This window comes from Onychostruthus taczanowskii, unplaced genomic scaffold, assembly GCF_017590055.1.
Source record: "Onychostruthus taczanowskii isolate IOZ18803 unplaced genomic scaffold, ASM1759005v1 scaffold52, whole genome shotgun sequence".
NCBI lineage: Eukaryota > Metazoa > Chordata > Aves > Passeriformes > Passeridae > Onychostruthus > Onychostruthus taczanowskii.
In genome coordinates, this window is record NW_024502791.1 from 293801 (window position 1) to 319073 (window position 25273).

Consider the following 25273-nt stretch of genomic DNA (forward strand, 5'->3'; position numbering starts at 1 on the left):
TAAAGTCTCATATAGATAGAGTAAGTAATTTAACAGGAGCAATGATAGAGCACCAATATATAAATAAAAGCACAAAGGTAATAAAAAACCAAATTAGGATGCAAATAAATTGGTTGAATGATCAAGAGATCTCCACACATGGGTCAAAGGGGTCAAAAAGTCCCCTTTCTCATTGTTAACAAATAAGAAATGCTAAGGTCCCAGGAGATGTAGCAGCTTGATTAGTCCTACAGAAGGAATGGCAGGTTTTTCACTTCAGTGCCTCATCTACTGCCATGCAGGTTTCTGATTTACAGGGAAAAATAGTCCTCAAAGGTAATGTAATTTGATAGACCTTGAAAACTTTGATGTATCTAAATTAAAAGCTACAAAACTATTTTATACTTGGAGCTTCAAATCAGATATGCTACTGCAGCTAACTATAGAGAACAGTTCAAAAACACATAATGAAATCCTTCAAAAGAGCCCCAAGGGAGCAGCATAAAGTGAGAAAATAATATTTGAGATTATACATGTCTCTCCCTTTTACCCCCACCACCCCCCCCAAACAAATCCCAACAAAACAGCAGTAAAAGAAATTAATTTAAGTGAATGAAACCAGGTGATTAAAATAAAGACCCTAAAATTACACAAGTATGGAGGAGAAGAGGGAGTGAGCATGTGAGAGAGACCTGAGGAGGGCAGTCATGAGGAGAGGGGCTGAGGCAAATCTTCTTTCCTTACTTGGCACAAGCCACTGATGCACATGTCCAGGGATTCAGTGTAGCACCGTGTCCCATCCAGAACTTTTGGTGCCAGCTCCACAACCAGAGCCGTTCCTCTGGCTTGGCACTTCAGTGAGCATGGATTGTCAGGGTCATTGGAGACAGGAAGCCACTCATACAACTGCCCCTGGTACTTGACATCGTTGTGAGCAGAGCACTGCTGGGCACGAAAATCACCTGCTTCTGGCGGGCAATCCTGCAGAAAAGAAGGAGGAGAAGATCAGCAGACCTATTTAGGATCGCCAGTTGCAGTGTCATGCAGCTGGCGGTGTTCCACAGCTGCCAGATGGAGACAGTTTCTGTTTAGACAAAAAAGACACATTATGATTATACCTTTCTTTCTTCCTTCCATGAAAGTATTGAAAGAACACCGAGACCATATGTAAATGGGAAATAAGAAACACACTGTACATGTTAACCACAGCCTTGTGGTTAATCAAAAGAGGGTCACCATGCTCTTGCTGGATCTCACTCTACTTGTGCACATATGTGGAGAAATGTGTGTGCACAGCCACCCTGTTCCAGACAGGTTTTACCCTTTGCTTGAGAGATAAAAAAGAACTATGTGATTCAATTGTTTCTTTATTTAACTCTTGCCACTGGCTTTTCTTTTTTTTTTTTTTTTTTTTTTTTTTCCCCTGGTTTTTTTTTTTTTTTTTTTTTTTTTTTTTTTTTTTCCCTCCCCCAGTGACATAAATCAGTTGCTGTGGCAAAATTAATCAGAAGCATTTGATACATATTTGCACTTCTTTAAGCTAAGATTTAATAGCTCACATAATTAGGGTCTTTCAACTGAGAAGACCTTAAAAAAATCCCTTTTAATTCTTCAGGAGATTTGTGAGACACATAAATCTAACTCTGAACTCAGTTTGCCGATATAAAAACCAAAGACCACTCCTACTGCATAAAGTACATTGTTGACAAGAATTTTAGGCTTTTCTTACCCACATGTACTTTCGTGCTGCCACTCAGCACTGAAGAACATTAGACAGGTTCTTAAGAGAGCAAGAAGGGCTTTAAAATCATGAATCTTCAGGCAAAATAAACATGAACTCTTTTTATTTCCTTTTCAGTATTTGATCCTTGAAGAATGATATTTGAAGTCCTCTTTTGCAAGCAACCACAAAAGCTAGGGATTCACTAGGGTTTTCTTAGAAGTAACTTGAATTTTTTGCATAATTACAGGAATATAGGAGCTAAGCTTTACAAAAAAACATTAAACATCATAAGAACTGAGACAAAAAAAAAAAGCAAACATTGGCAATACGGCTACTTCAGATTATCAAGATTGTGGAATCCTCCACCTTACTGCCATAAGGAGATCTGCTCCCAGACTATATCTGGTAAAATACCAGATAAAATGAGCAGTTGTTCCCCCTCTGCTTGAGGGCTATAACATTTTTTTAATCCTAAATCATAGACAATCCTACATGTTGATGGTAGGCTTGGTAGGAAAAGTTTTTGATGTACACACAATCACATAACTAGACAATATACTTATAGGATTGTATTATAGATTCGTACTCACTGTTTGCCATCAAACTACTTCTTCCTATTAGGCAATCGTTAATGACAACCTTATTCACAGACTGCTCATGCTCCCATTCAAGAAAGTCACATTGGTGTTGAGGGAAAATATCTCTTCTTAGATTTAAACAACCACCCATGTTTCTCAGATATTTTCTTACCCCTTCATTCACTAACAGCTTCTGCATTTTTTTTAAAGGGCAAACTATTACAGCTTTGGTTATGGAGGAGACATGGAGGCTGCATGTCACTTTATGACATTAATGGATCATTTTTTATTATTAAAATCCAAAATAAAATCTGTGTTAAAACCTAAGCTTTCAAATCTCCTCTCAAAGGAACACGGCACAGTCTTGGCTACGAATTTGTCATTTGCAAGCTCTTGGCTTAAACCCAGGTTAGCCATTCTGGCCTCTCATTCAGTGTTGGGACGTGATTATGGCTATTTTATTTGAATGTTGAATAATCTTGGATCACCACATTCCAAACCTTTCTTGTTGTGAACTATACACACATACAAGCTGTGGACTTAGCCACAGATTTTCATCTATTTTTTTTGTACCATGTGAGCAACTTCTCAATTAATTCACTTTGTGTTTGAGTCTGATGCACCCCAAAAGTAAAGGGTCAAACTCCAGACAAAAGTTCTGTGATCTAAGCAAAAGGTAGTAGCTTTCCTGTTACAAAAGGTTCAATGGAGTTAGGCATAAGAGAAAAAAGGATGTGGATTAAATCTAGCTCTAGAAAAATATGTATCCAAGAGCAATAACGCAGAGCTAATTTTTGCTTTTTGAAGGTGGAGGTTGAAAGTCCAAGTCTCTAACTGGTATTTTACTGCCAGAGAACTCAGTTTTTCTATCAGTATATTAGAGAAGATTTAAAAAAAAAAAAAAACCAAAAAAAAACCTCAAATAGCTGCAAGTATTTCAGTCTGATTTTAAAATATAAAGAAAAATGGAGGGGCAATCAGGCTCTTTTTATGATCTGGGCAAACTTTTGATACAAGACAAAGTTTGGGCACTGAAGCAAGCAGAAAAATATGTGGGGAATTCATTATTCCTCTATAGCTCTGTAATTAGAGAAAAAGTGGTCTTTATGTTCTGCTCTTATACAAAGGATGAACAATAAGACAGTTACAACTTGACCCAAGATCTGCTTTAGTTCTATTTTCAAACAAGAAAAGAAGAACACAGTGGCCTTATTTCCTACCACAAAATCTTCTGGTGCCTACCTTTCTGTGAATTTTTATGTCTGTAAATGAATACAGTCAGGTCTTTTGGCTTGGCAGATACCCAAGCCAAGGCTCGGTTGCAGAATCCAAGCCAACCCTCTAAGTTTGGTTCAAGCTTGGCTCTACCTTCAGAACTTCCTGGCTTGTAACAGCTTTATTTTTACAAAGAGAAAAAGGCCCAATAAGGCACACGACACACAGAATTCATAATCCTGCTTTGTACAGAACTCAATACTATGTTTGTTTTGTTGGATTTTATTTCTTAATCAAAGAAATAAAAAATGTTCTTCAACATAACAAGTCTTCAGGACACAGCAGGTGACTAGGGCTGATGTTAAATACTTTCATTCTTTGATATTGTGGTCAAAATAAAACAATGAATTTAAATAGCAGAGCTTATGTTTAAAAAAGTTTTCACTTGAAACTTGAAGCAATTAAGAATACATGCAAGCAGTCGGAAACACAGACACACATACTTATCTGGGCACACAGATGCGAAAAAGGGTCACAGCCTGGTACAGAAACTTTTCTCCTGCTGAGATCCTGAATCCTAAATTTACCTGAAGGCATTGGAGATGTCTTTCCCTCAGGAAGGATCTTTTCTTCTGCTTAAAAAAGCACAAGTACTAGCATGTTCATGTATAATACCTTCACAAGCCGTATAATATTTTTTTATGACAAAATGGACAGTGTTGAGAAAATTTGTGGTCTGAATTGTGAACATTTCTCATTTTTAGAAGCAGGTCACTGAGACAAAAAATATAGGAACTGTACAAAACTTAGCACATCCATTTTTTTCATTTTAAATTTATTATTTTTTGTTTGTGTTATATGTCAGTGGAGATCAGAGCCTCTTTGTGCTGACATTTGTGCAAACATATGATCAAAGCCTAATATAAGTTTTCAGCCTATGAATAAGTATTCTAGTTGCTGAAACAGAAGACAAGGTAAAACCAGTGGTTTTTTGCATGTATTTTCAAGCAGTAAATTGCTGTTTTATTCTAAAAGCTTTGCACACCTTTTTTAGATAAGGCCACTTACTGTTTCGAGGCCGTCTTGCTGTGCCTTATTTCTGCTGGATCCTGGACAGGAGAAACTATAAACTAACTCCAGAAAGTCTTCTTGAAAAAAATCAGCCTGCTTGCATGATGGTTTAGGGGAAAAGGACCTTCTGTGGCTGTCAGCTAGCACTGCTCCGTTGGCCTGAGTGAAGTTACTTGTTGGTCCAGCTAAGGGTCTGATTCTGGGAGCTGTGTAACAGTATGCAGCTTGCCTACCTAAACAACAGATTGACAGACACTTTGAGACAGCCAGAAGTCATGGGCCAAGTCAGTGTAGCAGTGAACATGAGGTAGTGCATCTCTGCAGGGGCTATGTGGTTCTGTGAGGAATTTTGCTAACCACATCTGCATGACCTGTGTTTGGCCTGGAGCATGTAGCAGCCCTGGTATCTGGCCACAGAACTACTACAGTCCTGCTTCAGGTTATCCAATTTTGGTACTATAGCCAAGTCTTTCCAGTTTTGTTTTCTTTTGGAAATTATCTATGGGCCCCTGCAGGTATGGGGAACTGCTGCCATTGTACTCCTTGAAGAATCAGAAAGAACTAATAAACTTGAAAGTTTCATCTAGGTCCATTTATCTTCAAACTTCCTATTCATGAAGACCTTTTAGGGATTAAAAAATTCCAATGAATAGGAAACAACTGTTCCTCCTTTAATTCTGTGAGTCCTAGGTGGGTCTTTTATGGCTTTTAGTTCATGAAGGCTCATGAGATATTACTGAAACACTGAGCCTGTGCTGGATACCTATAATCTCTATTAATCCTGTCAGGTCAAGATTTCCTGTACTGCAATAAAAATATATATAATTTTAAAGGTGGTCAGAAACCCCTTTGATCTGTGAAACCCATTTCAAAATATACACAGGAGTTTCATCCTCACTTCTTAGGCATGTAATGTGGCCCATATTATTATGGCTTCATTTTCTTCCTCACACTGATTTTCTTTTTTTTTTTTTTTTTTTTTTTTTTAACTTGACCTCCTATTTTACCCTATTGTAATTCATAAGGTCCATGGAGTTTTGCCATGTTTGAATCCCATTCAAAACAATTTCCATTAATCAACAATCCAGTGGAAAAGATAAGATGAATCCCAGATGTCCCTTGATGGTGATAGGTATATCAGATTTCATGGGACAAAAGAGGGTCAGCCTTTTTAAAGTTTACTTAGTGGGTGAAATGTAGAAGATCCTATCTAAGCAGCGATAGGTGGAAACAGTTGAGGAACTTTAAAACAGTTTACAATATACGTGCTTGTATATTTGCAGAGGCCAAGAATGATTTACTATACCTGGAGCTCTTCCTCTGTGCAAAAAATGACTAACAACTGGACTACTCTGTGCAGCATCTGACAGAACAGCTTATTGAACCAGTTCCATGAGTACTCACGATGCTGCATCTGCACCAATTTCCCTACTGAGAAAGAAAACCTGAAGTCCTCAAGCAGGGGCTTGTCTAAGACCAAATAAGAACTTTAGATAAAAACACAGAGACTTAGGAGATCTAGGGGTTTAAGAGAAACTTCACGTAGCCTTGAAGCCTTGTTGAGTGCCCTGCTTGAATTATCTTTCTTGCAGCCAGATTTTTCAATACTTTACTCCCATGAACTTAGAAATAACTTAGGCTCATACTTAGTTGCTTAGATTGAGAGGGGCTCATACTAAAGCTTTTTCTAAGAACCCCAAGACATTGCAATATACAGAGATAAGCTTGAGAAAAATAGTAGGAACAAAGAAAATGGGGAAATACGAGCAAATGTTCTCTGTGTTAAATAAACATGGCATGGAGATGAGACCTAAATTTTTCAGTGAACTATATATGCAAAGTTCCATTAATATTTGTCATTATAAATATTTATAAAATAATTTTTTCACCAAAATAATGTCTTTTTTTTGGAAGTATGTTCCTATTTTGGCAAATAGCTCAATATGCAGCCTTCCATGTAATTTAAATTTCTTTTTTTTTTTGTCCATCTCTTTTAAATATTAAAACAAGCATTTAAATTAGATACAGTAAGTTTAATTTCAGCATGAAAACTTCCAAGAACTTCAGTCAAAAACTAATATAAGTACATAATATTATATGTATTATATGCATACTTTTCTAAAGGCATTGAGGGTGCCATATTATCAAGCAGCTCAAAAATGAGCTGTTCAAATTAAAAAAAAATAATTGCCAGAAATACTGAATTTAAAACTCTGATTTACCCAGAGTCCTGATAAGTAATGAAATATTACTGTAAGGGAAGCAATTCAGGTTATTTGGGCAACAAAGTTTCTCTCTACATTTACATTAACTGGACACAATATGGGGGTTTTTGTTCTATTTTTTAATTGTCACAGATTCACAGTTCTGCTTGCTGAGAAGATTGCAAATCCAGATGTCCAAGCTTCTGTCATTTGCTAGATACTAAAAGCACTTGTTTCCAAGTATGAAGAAATAATTTCTAGATGACACACTGAGGTTTTAAAATGCAGCCAATCATAAATAAGATGGAAGTTATTAAAATCTGGTAGTTTGAAGAAAAGACTCTAGTAATAATAAATTATCTGAGTTTAGAAGAATTTCCACATAAAAAGTAAATTTACATAAAATAAATTGTATGTTAGTAACGAGATATGTGGAGTGCCTGTAATTAGTTTAATATTTTTTTATATTGTACCGCAAAATGTAAATTGGGAGATTTGACTGCAAAATGGCATTTCTAATCACCACTGGGTAGAAAAATTAAACTCTGCTAATCATTCTTGTAGGTCTGATAATATCTACTTGGTGATGATACTTCTCTTACACATAAGCCAGTGCTTCTGAGAATTATGTACTTATATGGAAGTTTAGGTTTGACATTTTCCAGGCTGGGGTTTGGAGCATGGAAAGAAGATTGTGTTATTTTGCAGAAAGTAAGATGAACAACACTGGTACTGGTGTATACAAAATGCAGCATGAGCTGATAAGAAACAGGGATGGAAGTAGCTTGTCTGAATGCAAGCCAAAAAATGGGGGATGACATTACAGCTGGTACTTCAGCCAAGTGAAGAAAGTGAGGTATATATTAAAAGAGTTGCAGGTGGTTTACAAGCTTTAGTTGCCTGATTAATGGGATCTACAAATTTTATCTTAGGCTTAACAGAAACCTTGTTGAAAGAGCTAGTAATGTTGTACAGCTTCAGCACCAGTCTCACAGTCTCATCTTTTTTTCTTTCTCTCTCTCTCTCTCTCTCTCTCTCTCTTTTTTTTTTTATTCAGAAAGCAATGCAATGAAAGAAAAAATATCAGGGAAAATAAAAACATTTTCAGTCACAAGAAGAATTCTGATAATTGAGAAGAAGGGCATAAAGATAGTACATATTCCAACAAACAACCTTCAGAGTGATTTTCATGTACATGAAGGGAAGAGAAAGCAGAAGACAGCAGAGTGGCAGAAGGACTGAAAAAGAGAAAGGGCATATGAGGTGGCATAACAGCCCAGTAGAAAAGCTGGAGAGCACCTGGCAACCAATAATGCACATAGAAGAAGGGAAAAAAGAGTGTGTTAGCTTGGAGGAGAAAAAAAAAAAAAAGGAAAGAGAATAAGTAAAAAAATCCTACCCAGAGTTTGGCATTATATTTGTTTATTTTGCATAATGTTCAGTACAACAACCCAGATAGTTGCAAAAATATGTTTTCATTGCATTCTGACTGATTTTCTAAAGGAAAACAAATGACCCTTTCTCCCTCCCATGATTATATTCTAAAATGGCTGGAAATATGTTTAAGTCCATGTGAATAATAATAAGAAAAAAAGCAGATGCAATACAACCCTAAATCATCTTCAGATTCTCTCATTCCTTCTTTTACTATTTACACATGTGGCTTCATACCCATAATCTTTCCAGTTTCTGATCATCAACAGGCAATGCAAGTGGCAAATATACTGAACTGGATTTACTCTTTTAAGGACTGTTCAGAAGCTTTATAGACAGCAGTATAGCAGTATCAGTCTTTGCTACAGTCTTTATTATGCAAAATTATTCAGCATCTCTGGAATAATTAATATAGGTCAGTGGGAAACAGGCATGCCACTCTTTCCCCTTGCCTCTCTTTTTCTTTATCTCATTTTTCTCCCCTTCTGTAATTTAATTTCGGGATGAATTAAAACCAGCTGTAACAAAATCTTGCAAATGATAGTGCCTATAAAACATATTAATTGCCAGACTCCAAAACTATTCTTCCAATACTCCAATTTCACATTTCAAATAAGTTGCTTTTAGTATATACGACTACCCATACTTTCCTGCAAGAGAATGGTCATTAAAAAAACACATCAGTTCACAGAAAGGCAGCTTGCGAAAAACAAAACCACTGGTTAATTTATGAACATCATTCCTCAAGCTATGCACAAGATAATGGTAATGAAAGCTAGGAATAGGGGGATTCGATCTCTTTTACCATCAAAGACTGTCGTGTAACAGATGAAAACATAGGTATCATCAGCCTGGAATTTCCATTCTCTAAATTTTCAGTGTCTTTTTGGATGAAATCTTGAAAGGCAAAATCTGAGTTAACAAAATAACACACAGTATTGTGGACATTTTCTAGTGCAGAATTTTGCAACAAGCTATGAGCTTAATGAACTGTTTTCAAGATCCAATTTGTGTGTATACAGACAAAATTTGTGAATGCAGATCCAATTTGTGTGTATGTGGAGACAAAAAAGTAGACTTCATTAATGACAAAGTACATTATTTAATTTTTTGCTTTACTATTCTGAAAGAGAAAAAACGTATTTCAGAGTTACAGCTGCACAATTCAGTAACAGAATAGAAATTAGAGATGCAAGTCTGGGGTTCCTAAATAGCTCTAGATTTACACTGCACAAGCCATTCTTTACAGTCCCCCGAAAAATGGTTTGGAATCATAGAAGCAGTCCCGGGTCTTCATATTTCAGAGAAAAAACTGCCACTGATTTCAGCATAGCAGAGCTGAAAGCTTGAAGGCTTCATTTTGGATTATTTGGTATGAAACAATTAAGTGAGTTCTGCAGCTGTTTGCCTCACTGCTAGAGCCAGTATTGCCAAATAAAAGATATGTAAAGGAATTGCCTGACAAAACTATGCAAGGTTTTATTTTGAAAGAAAACTGTTCAGGTGCACATTTGCAAAGCAGAACCTAAGCTAAAAATAACATCTAAAAAAATATTCCTTATCCTGAAAACTCAGTGATTCCAAAATAAGGGTTGCAACTCAACTAAAGCCCCAGCCTTTCATCAGAGTGATCCAGGAACCTAATGGCAGGAGAGCAGGATGTACTCTGTCTCACTGGTCTTAACATACACAAGGGCAGCTCAGACACAGAAATACACAATGTGCATGCAATGCCTAACCAAAACAAAACAAATGGGTTTAATTGTAGTCCAATTGGCCTTTAATTAGCCTTTAACAGTATTTTTTTTTTTTTTTTTTTTTTTTTTTTTTTTTTTTTTTGTCATAGAGCAGAACTCAAACTTCCCATTCCTTACACAGATATGGTGTAGCCTAAGTTCCTAAGAGGCAAACTGGATCGCTAATCTGCCATCAAATCTATTTATTAACTACACCAGTTGCTATCAGCTAGGGAAGGTGAAGGCTAGGCTGATTAGACATTTCAGGAACTCAAATGATACAATCAGAAAAAATTTCAGAGAAATCACAAAATTATAGAATATTCTGAATTGGAAGGGGCTCACAGGGATTATTAAAGCCCAGCTCCTAAAGAACTGAGAGAAATCTTACTGCATAGGAGACTACAACTCAGATAGAAGCAGTTTCTTTCATTATGAACTGTGGTCTATTGAAGAAAAGATAAGTTAAATATGAGCAAATATATTCCTTTTTTAAAGTTAAACTTTTAAACTTTTCAAACAATGCGTGTATTGAAAGGCTTCTGAATATGTCCCTATCAGGCATGAGAAAGCTTGGCCTGGTGTACGTTTGATTTCATTTTCCATCTTTACTGGTAAAACTGACATTTCTCCATGTAACTTGAGAGCCTTTACTATTCTTGGCACCCAATAAAACTTTCCATATGAAAGCCTCTATTTCAGTTTTCAACAGTGAAAACATACTTTCACTTTGTTGAGACAGAAGTTGAAGTTTCTTACTTTATTGTATTGAAAACTATATTTGCCACATATTAAAAAAAAAACCATCAAGAGCCTTTGGAAATGCCAAAACACTGATACAGGCTATGTAACATTGCTTTTGTAAGACACACAACAGAATTAAAATGCTGCGAGGGCACAAGTGAACAGAAATATACAGAATCATAGAATCACATATCTTCTACTAACTAGTCTTATATTCTCAGCAGCTTAATCCTCCAGCCTGACAGACTACCCAACATGAACCAACTGGTTATTGAAGCACCAGTGGGAACATAAGATGTCTTGATTCTGCAAGAGAAGCTGTAAAGAGCAACTCTGAAATTTCATTGACTCTCTATTTATAGTGGCTGTTAATGCAATCCCTTCCAGACAGTTTTAGCATCAGGCTACACCGTAATCCCTCCACATTTCAAGAAACTGGCAAGGTTTGCCTATGGTTCTGGGTTCTGTGATATGAAAATAGTTTAGATAGCTACAAGATTCTCACTATCACTTCACCAAATTATTTGCAGTAATATGGACGTGTAATCATATGAGATGATTTGTATCACATCAAAGCTATACTTCACTTACCACATTGCTGCATGTCCTGTACCGGATGTTTCGCCCTTCACAGGTCCTGTGTCCAAAAATTAAAAACAAACCCAAAACCATTAATAGCTAAATATAAAAAGCCAACACATAATGTTTACTGTGTCATTAACTTCTCTATATGTATTTTTAATCACCTACTCCCCTACCAACCCTCTTCCCCAAAGTAAAAGGTTACCTGTTCCTATTGCGGTATGAAGTCTACAACTCCTTAGTTTCCTACCTTTGCTTTAAAAATTACTTTCTAGGTAGCATCAGCTTGTAAATGAGATTATAAGTGAGAATACAGACTTTAGCTGAAAAACAACATCTGAATGACATGAATCATATCTTGTGTCTCCATGCAATTCCTAATGATTTCACAGTGGCATAGCTCTGTGTCTACCTGGGCACACACTCCAGCACCGGCCCAGTCTGAGCAGGCAGGCTTTGTCTTCTGGGGATCAGCTGGGCACTGGGATGAAGGAACTATGCCTGTAGCAGCATGAACTCAGAGCATAGTTTGGTTTTGAACAGGCCATCTACTTCCAATCCCACTGCCATTGACAGGGACACCTTTCACTAGAACAGATTGCTCAGAGCCTTGTTCAACCTGGTCTTGAACACTTTCCGGGATGGGACACCCAAAACTTTTCCTGACAACTTGTTTCAATGCCTGACCACTCTCATATTAAAAAAAAAAAAAAAAAAAAAAATTCAAAATATTTAATTTAAACCTACTCTCATTCAGTTTAGATTTCTCTTCTTTCAGGCTAGCGTGATGTAGCTTTTTCCCCGTTTGATACGAGGGAGGAAGGAGAGCATAAAGCAGAGCATTCCCCTCAATTCACTGGTGCAGAACAGCATTCAAAGAGCAGCTGGGCCCGGTGAGGTCAAGGAGAGCACATAGCCTGACGTGAGCTCTCCACGGCTCTCCTCCTTTTGTCCCACAACAGACCCATACCAGCCCTGATGCTGGCAGGGCTCCCAAAAGAAAGGTCAACAGCCAGATACCTTTTTAACACTCAGCAGCATGCACTCTGAGCATTTGACCTTAGGTGTAGCTTCACATATTTTATGAGTTCAGACAGTACGCTCTGCCGAGGCCCTCATGCAAATCACAATGCAGAGTTTGGCTTTTAAAATGTATCCTTCAAAAGAATAGAATTCCTAACATTTTTAATTTCTTAATTTCACAACTTTCCTCTCTCCCCCGTTCTTTTTTTTGGCCATGACTTAACAAGCACACATTCCTTCAGGAATAAATGCTTGCCAAGCCTGATTTTTAAAATCCAAACCATTTTGAACTATCCAAGGGAAAGGACAGCAACATCTGAACTGATTTTTCTTCATTTTTTTTTTAAATTATTTTTGAAGCAGAGAAACTTTTCCCATACTGAGTTAACTCTAAAATAAATGGAACAAGTTTCGTTTAAGTTACTGAAGTCATCCTTTCTGCCTTCATTATCCACAAGACTTAATTGTGAAATGCATCCAGTAATCATTTACATACCAGAGTTGTCTAAATGATCACAAGAGAAGAAAAACAATAAACCTCATCGTATTTTCAGAATAAATCTAAGTGGAAAGATAACACTTTCTGTTATGTAGTACTTGGCATATAAAAATTATATTAAAAGCATAACAGAAATAGCACTAATCACTGATCACTATCACTAATTCAGTGATTTTGTAGCATTGTATGTTTAACTCAAATGAATTCTGATCTCAACCATGCACAGAAGTGAAAAATGTGCACAGTGTACTTAACAGTAGAAAAAAAATGGTTTTGCCAGTACAATAACAAAAACTACATTCATAATAGATTATGAAATAAAAAAACCCAACTAAAACACCCAAAAACAACAACAAAGCACCTAAGCAACACCACACACACTGTGGCTGTCATTCCTAAACAATATAGGCAAGCTTGGAAAAACACTGTGGAAACCTGTCTATATTGCATTCAATAAAGGTACTTTGCTAATGATAGATAGTAAATAAAGAAGTAAATTATGCAAAATGCAGGCAGCCCTAGTGCAGGCCTCATTTACAACACTGAATAACTTGTTCATCAGGCTTGATACCTGCCCCATGTGTCTCTCAGAACTGCCACACAAACCATCAAACATTACTTTGATTCACACAGACTTGCTATTGGCACACTTTCAATTACTGTAACTGGTTAATCTTAGAACCACTGAACTTTCAGGAAAACTTCAGCTTCCTTTCTATCAATTGCCTCTCAGTTTCTTCTGCTTTTCATAGTTTCTTCATATTGCCCGTTTTGAAATAAAAAAACCCAAAACACTTACTTTTCACTTATTCTCTGCATTAGGGAAAATATTAGGTTCTTTCATTAGATATATGAAAAAACAACTATTCCATTCTTTTCTTCCACTTTTCTTCTTCTGGCTATTGGCCAAGGATGTTCAGATAAAATGAGCAATTATGGATGCAGCTAGTGCTCTTATGATTCATGAAGACTAGGAAACACGCTTGGAAAATTCCCCTTGTTTGCACAGTAAGACCATACTTGGAGTTTTGTTGTTTAAACTCATTAGTTTCCCAGTTATCATCCATCAGCCAAAAGCAGGTAACAGCTTTCAGCCTTACATTATATATTTTCAATAGATTTGCACAGTAGTTTGTGTCTCAGATCTACCCTACCTCAGGACAGTATTTCAGATTCTCTTAAGCACAAACAACTTTTTTGGAAATCAAACACATGGGATTTGCACATATATCTCAGGATGGACACTTTGCAGAATTCCACAGCAGTGAGCCGTTAGCATGCAAGGACGGATAATGGCAGACTACTGAGCCCATGTTGTGAGATAGTTGTCACTTATCCTCTGATCACTTCAGGATATAAATGGCAACTCCTACCAACATGGAGTACACAGAGCCAGCAGGAAAACAGATGTCAACCAATATGCCAAGTTCATCTTGAAGAGCACAGAAAAACTGGGAGAAGTAAGCAGTACTTCTAGCCATCTCTGTTATCTACACTGCAGGGGATTTTTCAGTGGAAAAAGGTAGCTGAGGGTTTGGCTTGACATGGAATTATTATCATGTGAATATGAAAGAAAAGCAAGCTGTTGGGATTCATGTTTCATTCCTTAAACTTAGTCACTTGTTTCCAGTAAAGTTTCTGAAAGAGGTTAACAACTTTTAATATATTAAAATATTCTCTTCTCTTAATGTAAACAACCCAAACCCCTGGTATTTATTTCTCCAGGCTCCAGTTTGTAGACAGACTTAGTTCAAGTCCCCCCCTTCAAAGGCCTCAAGTAGAGGTGTATTTGTGCTCAGCTAGAGTTAGAAGCCTTGCAAAAATCCATGCCAGAATGAACAGCAGCCCCCTGCCAAAGCTGCTTTTATCACTAATTGCCAAAGACTACAAAGAGATTTTCAGAGGAGGACCTCATCAACTCCTGCCACCCTCAGCTGTCATCAGAGTTTGAATTGCTTTACTTAAGAAACAAGCCTGCACATAAACAAGCAACTAGGAGACATGTGTGGGTTATTTTTGTGCATATGAATTTTGAATGAATTTTCACTACAGGGTTTGGAATTTTATGCAATGTTGAATAATCTACACTATTTATTTTCACACCCCTTGAGAGCCACTTTTCTGGGACAGATTCTGGTTTCTCCATTGTACTTGTGAGATAAATATGCTGTGGGTCTGTCTTTTCCCATGAGATCTTAGTCTGGCTGTGGCATGAAGCCAGGCTACACACATGGGGATAACACCATCTTGCATCTCCCTTTCTTCACACTGTTGCTCTCAGCTCTTTCCCAAATCTGGCACAGTGTTATGACCCCCTGTTATCCTCAACAAAATTTCTGTGTTTGTGCTTCTCTGAGGAATAGTCAGTCTCTTTTACTCTTCCAGCATACCCCTTCTCCTGTAAAGGAATTGAGAAGGAGGGCCCTGAGCACCAAATTGTTATAACAAGAGACTCATCAGGACTGCATTGACTTTAAGGAGTTTGCTTTTTGAAACGATTTGGTTGGGTCTGCTAAAGTCATGTCTAAATCACCCAATTGACAATAATTTGCAAAGAATTTAAAAGATTTTTCCATATCCTTTTTTTCACATGATGCCTTAAGTTTTAGCTTTCATATTTTCCAGATTCTTTATTGCATTAGTATATAGCTCTGAACTTCATATAAAGTGTTAGCAAGTTCTCCTCACAGTTTAGTCAGACAAAAATCCATTTCCAGCCTGAGAGCCAAGGACATCGTTACAGCCTCTGGTCCAAAATGTGTCAACAGCAGCGAATTGAGGGGAGCAGTCTGGGAGGATGGGACTTTATAACCTGAAGCTGTACTTGGACAATTAACCCCAATATGCAAATGGATCAAAACTTATAAAAGTGTGGAAACTCCTGACTAGTTGTCCATCTTGGGTGTAGTCACGGCTGGGCTCTTGTACGGTGTATCCTTTGAAGGCTTTTTAATAAATACCTACTTTATTTAATAAATACCTACTTTATTCCTTTAACTCTGTCTAGCCTCTGTTCTAGGCAGCCTCTAAAGGCATCACACAAGCATTTTCCTGCCACCGTGGGTTGTTGAGATGCACTGGTATGTTTTGCTGTGCATCTGTAGAAATGTTTCATTCTCTATGTTTAGAAAACTTTCTCCTGCATGTTGAAAGCGAAATACCAGAACAGTTACATAAATAGTTAACTTTGAGACAAGAAAAGTGGGCATGGATGAACAAGCCAAATTTCCCTGGCAGGTTTAGTTACAGATCATATAAATATTCTTACTTCTGCAATAAAAAAGATAAACAACCACGAAAATACCAACTTCAGTCACTACACACAGAAAACCAGCAAGGCAAATAAAAACATGTGTACTGATCTGGGGCCATGAAAGGCCAACTTTTTTCATAAATAACGTTTTCCACAACCTTGGTATTAGGCAATCAATAATTCTGATGTAACTGCTGTTATTATACTTAGCATCAGTGGCCCCATGTGCCCCTCATGAGGCTCAGCAAGGCCAAGCACAAGATGCTGCATGGCAGCAATCTCCACTATAAGTACAAACTGGGTGATGAATTGGCCAAGAGCAGAGAAGGGCTGGGCGATACTGGTGGATGAAGAATTAAATATCAGCTGACAATGTGCACTTGTGCACAGTCCAGAAAGCCAATTTTATCCTGGGCTGCGTAGTGGGAAGTGTGGCGACCAGGTCAAGGGGGATGATTCTCTCCCTCCACTATGCTCTCATGAGACCCCATATGGAATGTTGTGTTCGGGTCTGTGTCCCCAGCAACACACAGAACCTGAGCTGTGCGAGCATATCCACATCACAAAATTAATTAGTGGGGTGAAACACCACTCCTATGAAGAAAGATTGGGAAGTGAATGTTACAGATGGGTTCACAAGGGGAAAGTTGTGTTTAACTAAATTTCCTTATATAACAAGGCCAGCCATCTCATTGACTAGTACACGTATTTTTATTAGAATTTAGCAAAGCTTTTGATACAGTTTGCATGGTATCCTCCAGGTAAATTTTTATTTTAAAGTTTTTCTTTGACTTATCCCAAGTCACTGAATGTTGTTTTCTATGTAACAGCTGGCATTAAATAACATGCCCTAAAATCACAAAAATATGACTGGCTAGTCCGCTTAAAATAACAAAGATCCAATTTAAGAAAAAAATGGAAAGTGCAAAAAAAAAAAACTGTTGAGATGCTTTCAGGATACTGTTTATTTTCAGCAGTTAGTCTCACATATGTTTTCATCACCACAGTATTTTTTATTTTCTTAATAATATTTTAAGAAATGTCTTTAGATTTGCACATATAACATGTATTGCAGATATACAAAAAGCAATTACAGTTGTGAATGTTTTTCACTATGCAAGAAAGGCAGAAAAGCAAAAATTAAAAAGAAAAAAGCCTTTCAGCAAAAAGCCTTTCAGGATGAGAAGTCTCTTCACAACTCAAGTGGAAAGAACTACAATATAAAATCTCACCTGCTGTGCTATATCACAAATATACCATATAGAACATAATGCAGGCTCAAAAGTACTAACATCTCAAATCTGAACATTCTAGTAATTGGAGCAGGATGCAGATCTTGCAGCTGGTCTTTATAAAACAAACATGCTGAACAGGATTGCAAGCTCTCCATTCTCTGAGGAAGTTTGCACCAAACTTCCTCAATCATGTGTGTTAGCCCACATCCACTGAAATTTCTTATGTACAATCTAGTGCTTCAGTCTTTAGAGAATCTCATCTTAAGTTTCTTACTGGAATTAAGGCTTAGAAAAACTCTACATCATGCAAAGGTCTGACCGATTTAATTATTTTTGATTTAAGTTGAGGAACAGATTTATTGAAAGACTTATGAATAGCTGAGAGCTCTTCCAGTGAACCTGGACATATGAACATATCACCTGAGTGAGGGCTTCACAGACATTTTTGTTTGTGGGCCACATCTCAACAGAGACATGCATTTATGGAGCCCATATCCATCACTCACCTGTAACTACAATGTGAGTACAGTTCATTCTACTACACACTAGTTTTTCACCCAAAACACCAATACATAACATCTCTGTGTCAGGTCTAGCAAGGGATTCCATAGGAAAACTACACTAGGAAAGCATTTTCTACAATTTTGGATACTTCAATGAGGCACTGAAGCCAGAAATTAGGACAGCCAGCACAGTGTGTCTAATTGGTTTTCTGAAGACCATCAGCAGTCACTTCACAGATTACAATGCTGATTTACATTGTGTGAAATTTTCAGCTTCTTATACTGCTGACATGTTGACTCAGATAGGTTGCTTTCTAATTCTGCCATTAGAAAGAGTTAGAGCTGTAATCTCTCTCAAAAAATTTGGAATAATTTCTTCATCAAATTAAACCAGAAAATGGTTTCAAAATTCTCATAATTACAGACTTCACTAATCACACAATAAGTAGAATAATAAATTCCTTTTAAAATGCTGCTGGGGGCACAGACTTAACTAGAAGCACTTACAAACTAAAGAAACTAAAAATTCCTTCCAGCTATTTGGAATCATACACTGTATCATGGAGGATGTCTTTACAGACTAAACTATCGAGAAGCATCAACTGAAGCAAAAAAAACCCCAGCAATTCAGCAATATACTATACTAGTATACAGATACAGTTTTATACAAGATAATGAGAAACATCCTCCTAAATAATTCCATAGTGCACGTCACCTAAGAATTTTATGACATTGACTGTACTCTTCATGACTGATGTGGTATGCTTCAACAGAATGCCATTTATTTTTGAGGATGTATTGAAAAACTTTGGTAGCATTTGTGCACAAATATTTCCTCTTTATTCCAGAGACCTTAAACTAGAAAGGGCTTATTCTCAAGATTTAAACTGACCATTTTGACTGCTATAGGAACGTTTAATAAATGTCTAAAAGCCTAATTAGGCTTATTTAGTAGTGCCAGGATAGAGCAGGCTGCATTTATATCATTATACAATAATTACAGTAATATATGTTAGCTTCTATCTGTTAAAGAAGAAACCCACAGTCAAACAACAATAAAGCTGAGAGTAATTTATGCAGATTTATTCTTTTTACTCTGCAGAATGCAACAGCAAGGTGATGAACAACCAAGCAAGTGAATCACTTAATCTAATTTAGCAGGCCAAGCTAGCAGAAATGTTATTTCATATTTGTGGCTCCCTTGCATGACCAAAAGGCAGTCATCAGGTGAAGAAAGAAAGAAAGAGAGGTATTTAAAATGGAGAGAAAAATATGTTCCAGTAAGTGACTCAGTATGAAGCAAATGAACAATGCTGGGATTAACTCTCTCACGCTTGTTCCATCTTTTTTTTTTTTTTTAATTTTTGATTTTCTTAATTTGTTTGTTTCATCCTATTGATTTTTTTTTAATTTTTTTTTTTTTTAATTTTGGACACTTTTATACTGAGGGAAATTTGTCAGGAAAATGTTAATGCAGACTTTCTTCTGCTACCAAACATAAGCCCCTCACTTAATGGTGGAAAACCTCCACTCTATTCAGAAGTTTACACATTATTTCCCAGAGGTAAGGGTGATCTCAAATTTTGGCCCTTTAGCTCAGATTCAGTAACCTTGGGACTCCATAATATCTCAGCACTCTGCTGTATGCTCAAACTATTCTCTGCTTCATGTTTTTTCACAAACAGAAGCAACAGTAATGAAGGGTTTCTATACAGTTTAAAGAATAGACTACAGATCTACTATAAGCAAAAACAGTTTCAAATCTCTAGGATATGTTTATCTTTTGCTGCATGCAGCCTAACTTTAAAAGAAAGAGATAGTGAATTTGAAAGATAATGGCAAAAAGAATCACAATTATCTTCTTGCCAAGCTTAGACAGAGCAAATGGTATCGTTATTACTGTAATACTCATCAATATGTAAAGTACAAGTCCAGAAAACACAGAATATTTTTAGATCAAGATGGGTGAAAAAATGGAAAGAGAATTTATAATTTATTTTACAATTTGAAAATGTATCCCAGTACAGGAAACAAATACACATGAATTCCAGATATCTAATTCAGATATTTATTATTACTATGAGTTTGCTGAATCAATATGGACACATTTAAAACCTGGATGGAAGGTATTCAAGTTGTTATCAATCTCTATGCTAGATGACAAATGCCAGCAGTGCTGCGCAATCAACACTTACTTGCTGCAACAAATAAGGGTTGGATTCCAAGCAAGAGGGCAAAGCCCATAATGCAGTGCCTCTCTACCTGTATTTCCATAATCTCTGTATCCAACAGCTAATAAATCTTGGTTCCCTATAGAAACTATATATAGTATTGGTAGTTTGGCCCTCAAGAAAAATAGGAGTGGTCTCTGGTTCTCCTCTGTACAGGTTTTCATGAGTAGTGCTGCATGGCAGGTGATTTAAAAAAAAAAAAAAAAAAGGCAACAGAACGGCAAAACATTCTAAAATGATAAAAACATGAAAAGTATAATCCTTTGAGTTTTGGTAGCCTGATTAATAAAACTTTATTTTTCTGGGGTTTATTCTGCCCTTGGAGTGACCCAGTGCTTGCTGTCAGCAAGCCAAAATTGACTTGGGCTGACAACCCCTGTCTGCTTGTGTGACTGACATGGGTATTTATATCACTATCATAATGTCCTTAGCATAATCAGAACCAGTTGTTCTAATGAAATGTGCTGCTAAACAGTCACTATCCTGAAATTTTTGCTATTTGAAACACAAGAATACAGAATTTTTCACTAACACTTTCCATTCTTTCATCACAGCTGTGAAGGACTAACACAAAACATGTTCCCAAAACAAACAACACAAGCACGAACATAACTTTGGCAAATAAAAGCTGGAAAGAAAGCTGGTTTCCTTTATTTAGCTATATATGTTAATGGTGTTTAGGAATGGGCAATTAGTCTTTGCATTTTTTCAAAGCAGATGCACTAGGCTGTCTCTATTCATGGGATGCTGTGAAAGTCATCTCATACAGAACTAAAAGATACAAGACATTATAAGCATTCCTCACAGAATGAGAAATACTTAGGATTAATTTGTTCAAATTTGTTCTAGATGTGTTGCCAGTTTTCATTTGCCAGAAGAATCTACTATATTCCTTCAAGCTGCAGTGAAATTACGCATAACAAATACATGAGATAAACTGTACTGACCAAGAAATTGTCCCTCAGAGATGGACGTTTTGGTCAAGCCTTGACAGCTTTGAAGTACTCCTGTGAACAGGCTTATTTGGAAACCTTTGATGAATTTCTTTACCCGACTCCCTCTCTGACTTAGCACCTTAAAATGCTTTCTTAGCAGAAAAATTAATCATTTAAACCCTTTACTTAATTAACAATTGCACACAGACTAGGAAAAATGAAAAACTATTGCACAATTGATAGAGTGCTAATTCCAGGACAAATGTTACTGTTTATGATTTATTGCTACTGGCTACCAAAAGCCACACACCTAATTAACTCCCTGCTTCCTACCCCAGAAATTGGAGGTTTCCATGTCTGAATGGGTCATAGTTTGCGGTTGGTTTCTTAAGGCAGGAAGCACTGCTTGTGTCCTGAAGGGACAGTAGTAAGGTAGTGTATGAAACCTAATTTCATGTGATTTATGAGGTTATTCCCTGTTCCACTTGCTAGGCTTCAGGGTTGTCCTGAACAGCACAAGAGTCAAAGGGAGTCAGAAGAAATGATTTATACTCACATTGTCAATATCATGACATCTACTACTACTATTTGGAACTCCAAGATTTGCCCTCTAGAACCTACAGAGACAGTTCTCATGAGGGAGGGAAGGAGGGAAGAAAGCACCTATTGCTCAGATTCCCCAGATCTCCTGGTACGTCTGGGTTCATATTTACATTAAAATAACATATTGATGGTCATTTATTTTTTTTTAAGTATGGAAAACTATATACTGTGATTAAAATTAAGTTCCTGTCTCGGAAATTTCAGATTTTGAGGTGAATGCAGAATCACAACTGGCCACGAAAATAAAAAGTTATTAGAATCTGGTCCCACATTTAAAATATATATATGTATATTTTTATCCATGGGAATGCAATAGCAAAGCACTGGTTTTCCACTTATTTCAACAGATGCCTTTGCCTATCTTTTCTTCCAGAAAATTTTTGCAGGCAGTCAACTCAATAAATGGGGCTACTAAGAGATTGTTCACAGATAAAGCTAAAATACACAATATCCTATTCTGGTGTTATGGTTCAATGCCTTATGCTGTTTCCTGTCTTCACTAAAAAACATCACATATTAAAGTGTCAAACAGAGGAAATTATTTGGACTGTATGCCCGCTGTTTGTTATATTAACATCAGTTTTATAAGCACATGAATAAAAATATGAAAGAAAGTATGCAGGATGGAAAATTGTATTAGATTTTTTTATTCTACAATATATAAGGTATAAGGTATAAGAAATGGCAATAAGCCAAAGAAAGGTTGGGTCTGGAGTTTCCCTTCATATTTTTTATCAGAAATCTGTTAATATTTATCACATATACTGTATTTACTGCAGGTAAATTTCTTCCTAAAGTAGACAAATAATATTTGCTAGAAGTATTTTGCAGGTAAAACTTACATAAAGTACAGAGTGGAAAAGATGTCAAATGAATTGTTCTTTTTCCATTGCAAGCTAGTAACTGGGTAGGAGTAAAATCCCAGGTGCCTGACTGAGTACCCAGAATTCACCTTTGTACCAGACCATTTTATCTGTTTGTTGGGTGTGGCTCTGCTGGTATTGAATACTTCCTACCTGAAATTTAATTAGTAAGATATCCTTTGTAGTATTGTTACTCTTTCTTATATAGCTCAGGATGCCTCATTTGATTAATGAGTTGCTTTTATAGTCAGGGTGGCTGAGACTGTGAGGTGCTAAATGTAGTGAATTATCTGTATTCTGAAATGACTGCATGACAACTCTTATTATTTAAATGGTGAAAATGGAGGGAAGTTCAGCTTCAGGAGCTGGCAGCCTTTTAAGTGGTCCAGACCACTTTTTCATCTCCATGGGTTCCTGCTTTATTTTAAAGGGGGTGGTGCCTTATCAAGCACATTGGCTGCTTGCCCAAATTAAAGAAAAACAAAACATTACCATAATTTTTTGACAAGGAGGTGGAAATTTCAGTGGAGGTCAAGACTTCCACCGGTTACTTGTTACAGTCTAACACATATAAGTAGGTTGAATTTTTCCATCAATAAAGTAAAAATCATTCAGCCACTCACTTGCTGCTCAGGCAACGTCGCAGTGAATATGAAGCCCCTCCTCCACAGGTGCGTGAGCATTCGCTCCACGAGCCCCAAGCATCCCACAGTGAGTCTCGGTCTTCCTCTGAGCGAGCTGTTCTGGAGCTCTGAGGAGAGGGAAAAGGAAAAAAAAAAAAAATCAGGAAAAAACACTTAAGCATCAAAACTACTGCTGCTAGTTTAACCCTTCTTTTTACTGGATATCATCTTGGTTATTAAAAGTACCGAATAAATTTAATAAATAGGTTCCTCTCTTGGCATGCCTACTGGTTTGACAACCAGTTCCTTAGCAGTGAAAGGTGTATGAATTCACTTTAATCTTTTGAATATCCTACTTCATCTCAGTTTGAGGCCAGGGAAGACTGCTCTATGACAGCTCTTTGAACAACAGTGAGACAAAGGATCTTTCTTTTCTGATTAAGAAATGGAGTATTATAGACATCAGACATTGTGCTCTGAAGTTCTGCTGCTGTGTTAGAAGCTATGAAAAGGCATATTGAAATGAACTTTCCAAAATGCTCTTAAGGAAAAATTAATACAACACAGTGAATCAACATGCAAAAAGGCATTCAATATAATCACTTCCATACACTTACTATAAGGAATTTGAACTATCATTGCTTCTCTGTCTAAAGGTCTATGAAACTTGCTGGACAAAGTCTCCCTAATTGTTTCATCCCTACTGTTTGCTAGCTTAAAGAAGAAAATGCACATTCCCTGAAGAGCAGAAGTTACCAACATCAGAATGTTGGTGACCATGCTGTTGTTAATGCCACTGCTATTGTTAATGCCAGTGGCTGTGCTCAAACAACTTCACAGAGAAGCAGCACTGAAGAATGCAGAAATGCTCAGCTCTTTGAGGATTAATCATAAACATATAGCAGTACCTGTCTCAAATAAAGTAGTCATACCTGTATTCAGCATTTCATTTTCATTCATGCAAATGCATCACAGAAACAGATTTGTAAGGATACAAATGATTTAACCATATAGATAGATATTGCCCATAGTGAGCAATGTGGTTTTGCTGGAAAAACTGACTAATCTAGCAAAGTTGCACCAAAAATGCCTGTGTCTGATGGAAATAGGCAGTGTTCTCCTTCAAAACTTGTGCTGTGGACCAGCATCTGGTGAATAGCAATTCTACACTTGAAATTAATGAGAGAGAAAACAATGATATGAGTGAGACTTTAAAAGTACACCTTAAACAGAGAAACATCAGCAAGCATCACTCCTGACCCATGTTAAAGCAGTCAGCTTTAGCTTTCATAGCATTATAGAAGATACTGAGTTGGAAAACACTCATCAGAATCATCAAGTCCAACTCCTGGTCCTGCACTGGACATCCCAAGAGTCACACCATGTGCCTGAGAGCATTGCCCAGACACTTGAACTCTGTCAGGCTGGTTCTGTGACCACTTCCCTGGGAAGCCTGTTAGAGTGTTCAAATATCCTCTCAGTAAAAACCTCTTCCTGATATCCAGCCCAAACCTCCTCTCTCACATCTCCAGGCCATTCCCTCAGGTGCTGTCACTGTCACCACAGAGCAGAGATCAATGCCTGCCCCTCCTGTCCCCTCACAAGAAGTTGTAACTGTGATGAGGTCTGTCCTCAGTGCCCTGTTCTCCAGGCTGAACAGACCAAGTGACCTCAGCTGCTCCTCACACACCTTCCCCTCAAGGCCCTTCACCATCTTTGTTGGACTCTGTTGGAGCTCTCTAAGAGTTCAATGTCTTTCTCATGTTGTGGTACCCAAAAACTGCCCCCAGCACTTGAGGTGAGGCTGCCCCAGCTCAGAGCAGAGCAGGACAATCCCCTCCCTTGCCCAACTGGTGATGCTGTGCCATCAGGACCAGGACCTCCTGTTTGTTGGCAACATTAAGGGATTTTTTGAGACAGAGAGATAACTCAACACTGAAAGAATTTCACTTTCAGTGAAGCTGAGTAACAGTAATGAAATATGGTGAAATATACCAGCCTTGAATAATTTTATTCATGAGTAAAAAAGAGAATTAATTCAGTCTGTGAGAGATAATTTTGGGCCTGTCTAATGAGTGTGTAACAATTATTTGACACACTCATTTTATCTTACCTTTATTAAAATAAAAAAAAAACGAAAAAACAAAAAACCAAAACCAAAACCAAAACAAAAAAACAAAAAAAACAAAACAAAAAAACCCAACAAAAAACAAACAAACAAACAAACAAAAAAAAAACA

At 37.0% G+C, this 25273-nt stretch overlaps 1 protein-coding gene across 1 annotated transcript in view; it reads right to left on the reverse strand.

Annotated features, from left to right (window-relative positions):
* ADAMTSL1 (ADAMTS like 1) overlaps positions 1 to 25273 on the reverse strand; it is a 294793-nt gene that overhangs the window by 135244 nt on the left and 134276 nt on the right. The window contains exons 3-5 of the mRNA XM_041416472.1: positions 23035 to 23162; positions 11276 to 11321; positions 724 to 960 (exon numbers count right to left, since the gene is read on the reverse strand). Of these exons, the coding sequence (XP_041272406.1) occupies positions 724 to 960; positions 11276 to 11321; positions 23035 to 23162 (411 nt within the window). The remainder of the gene's footprint in view (positions 1 to 723; positions 961 to 11275; positions 11322 to 23034; positions 23163 to 25273) is intronic.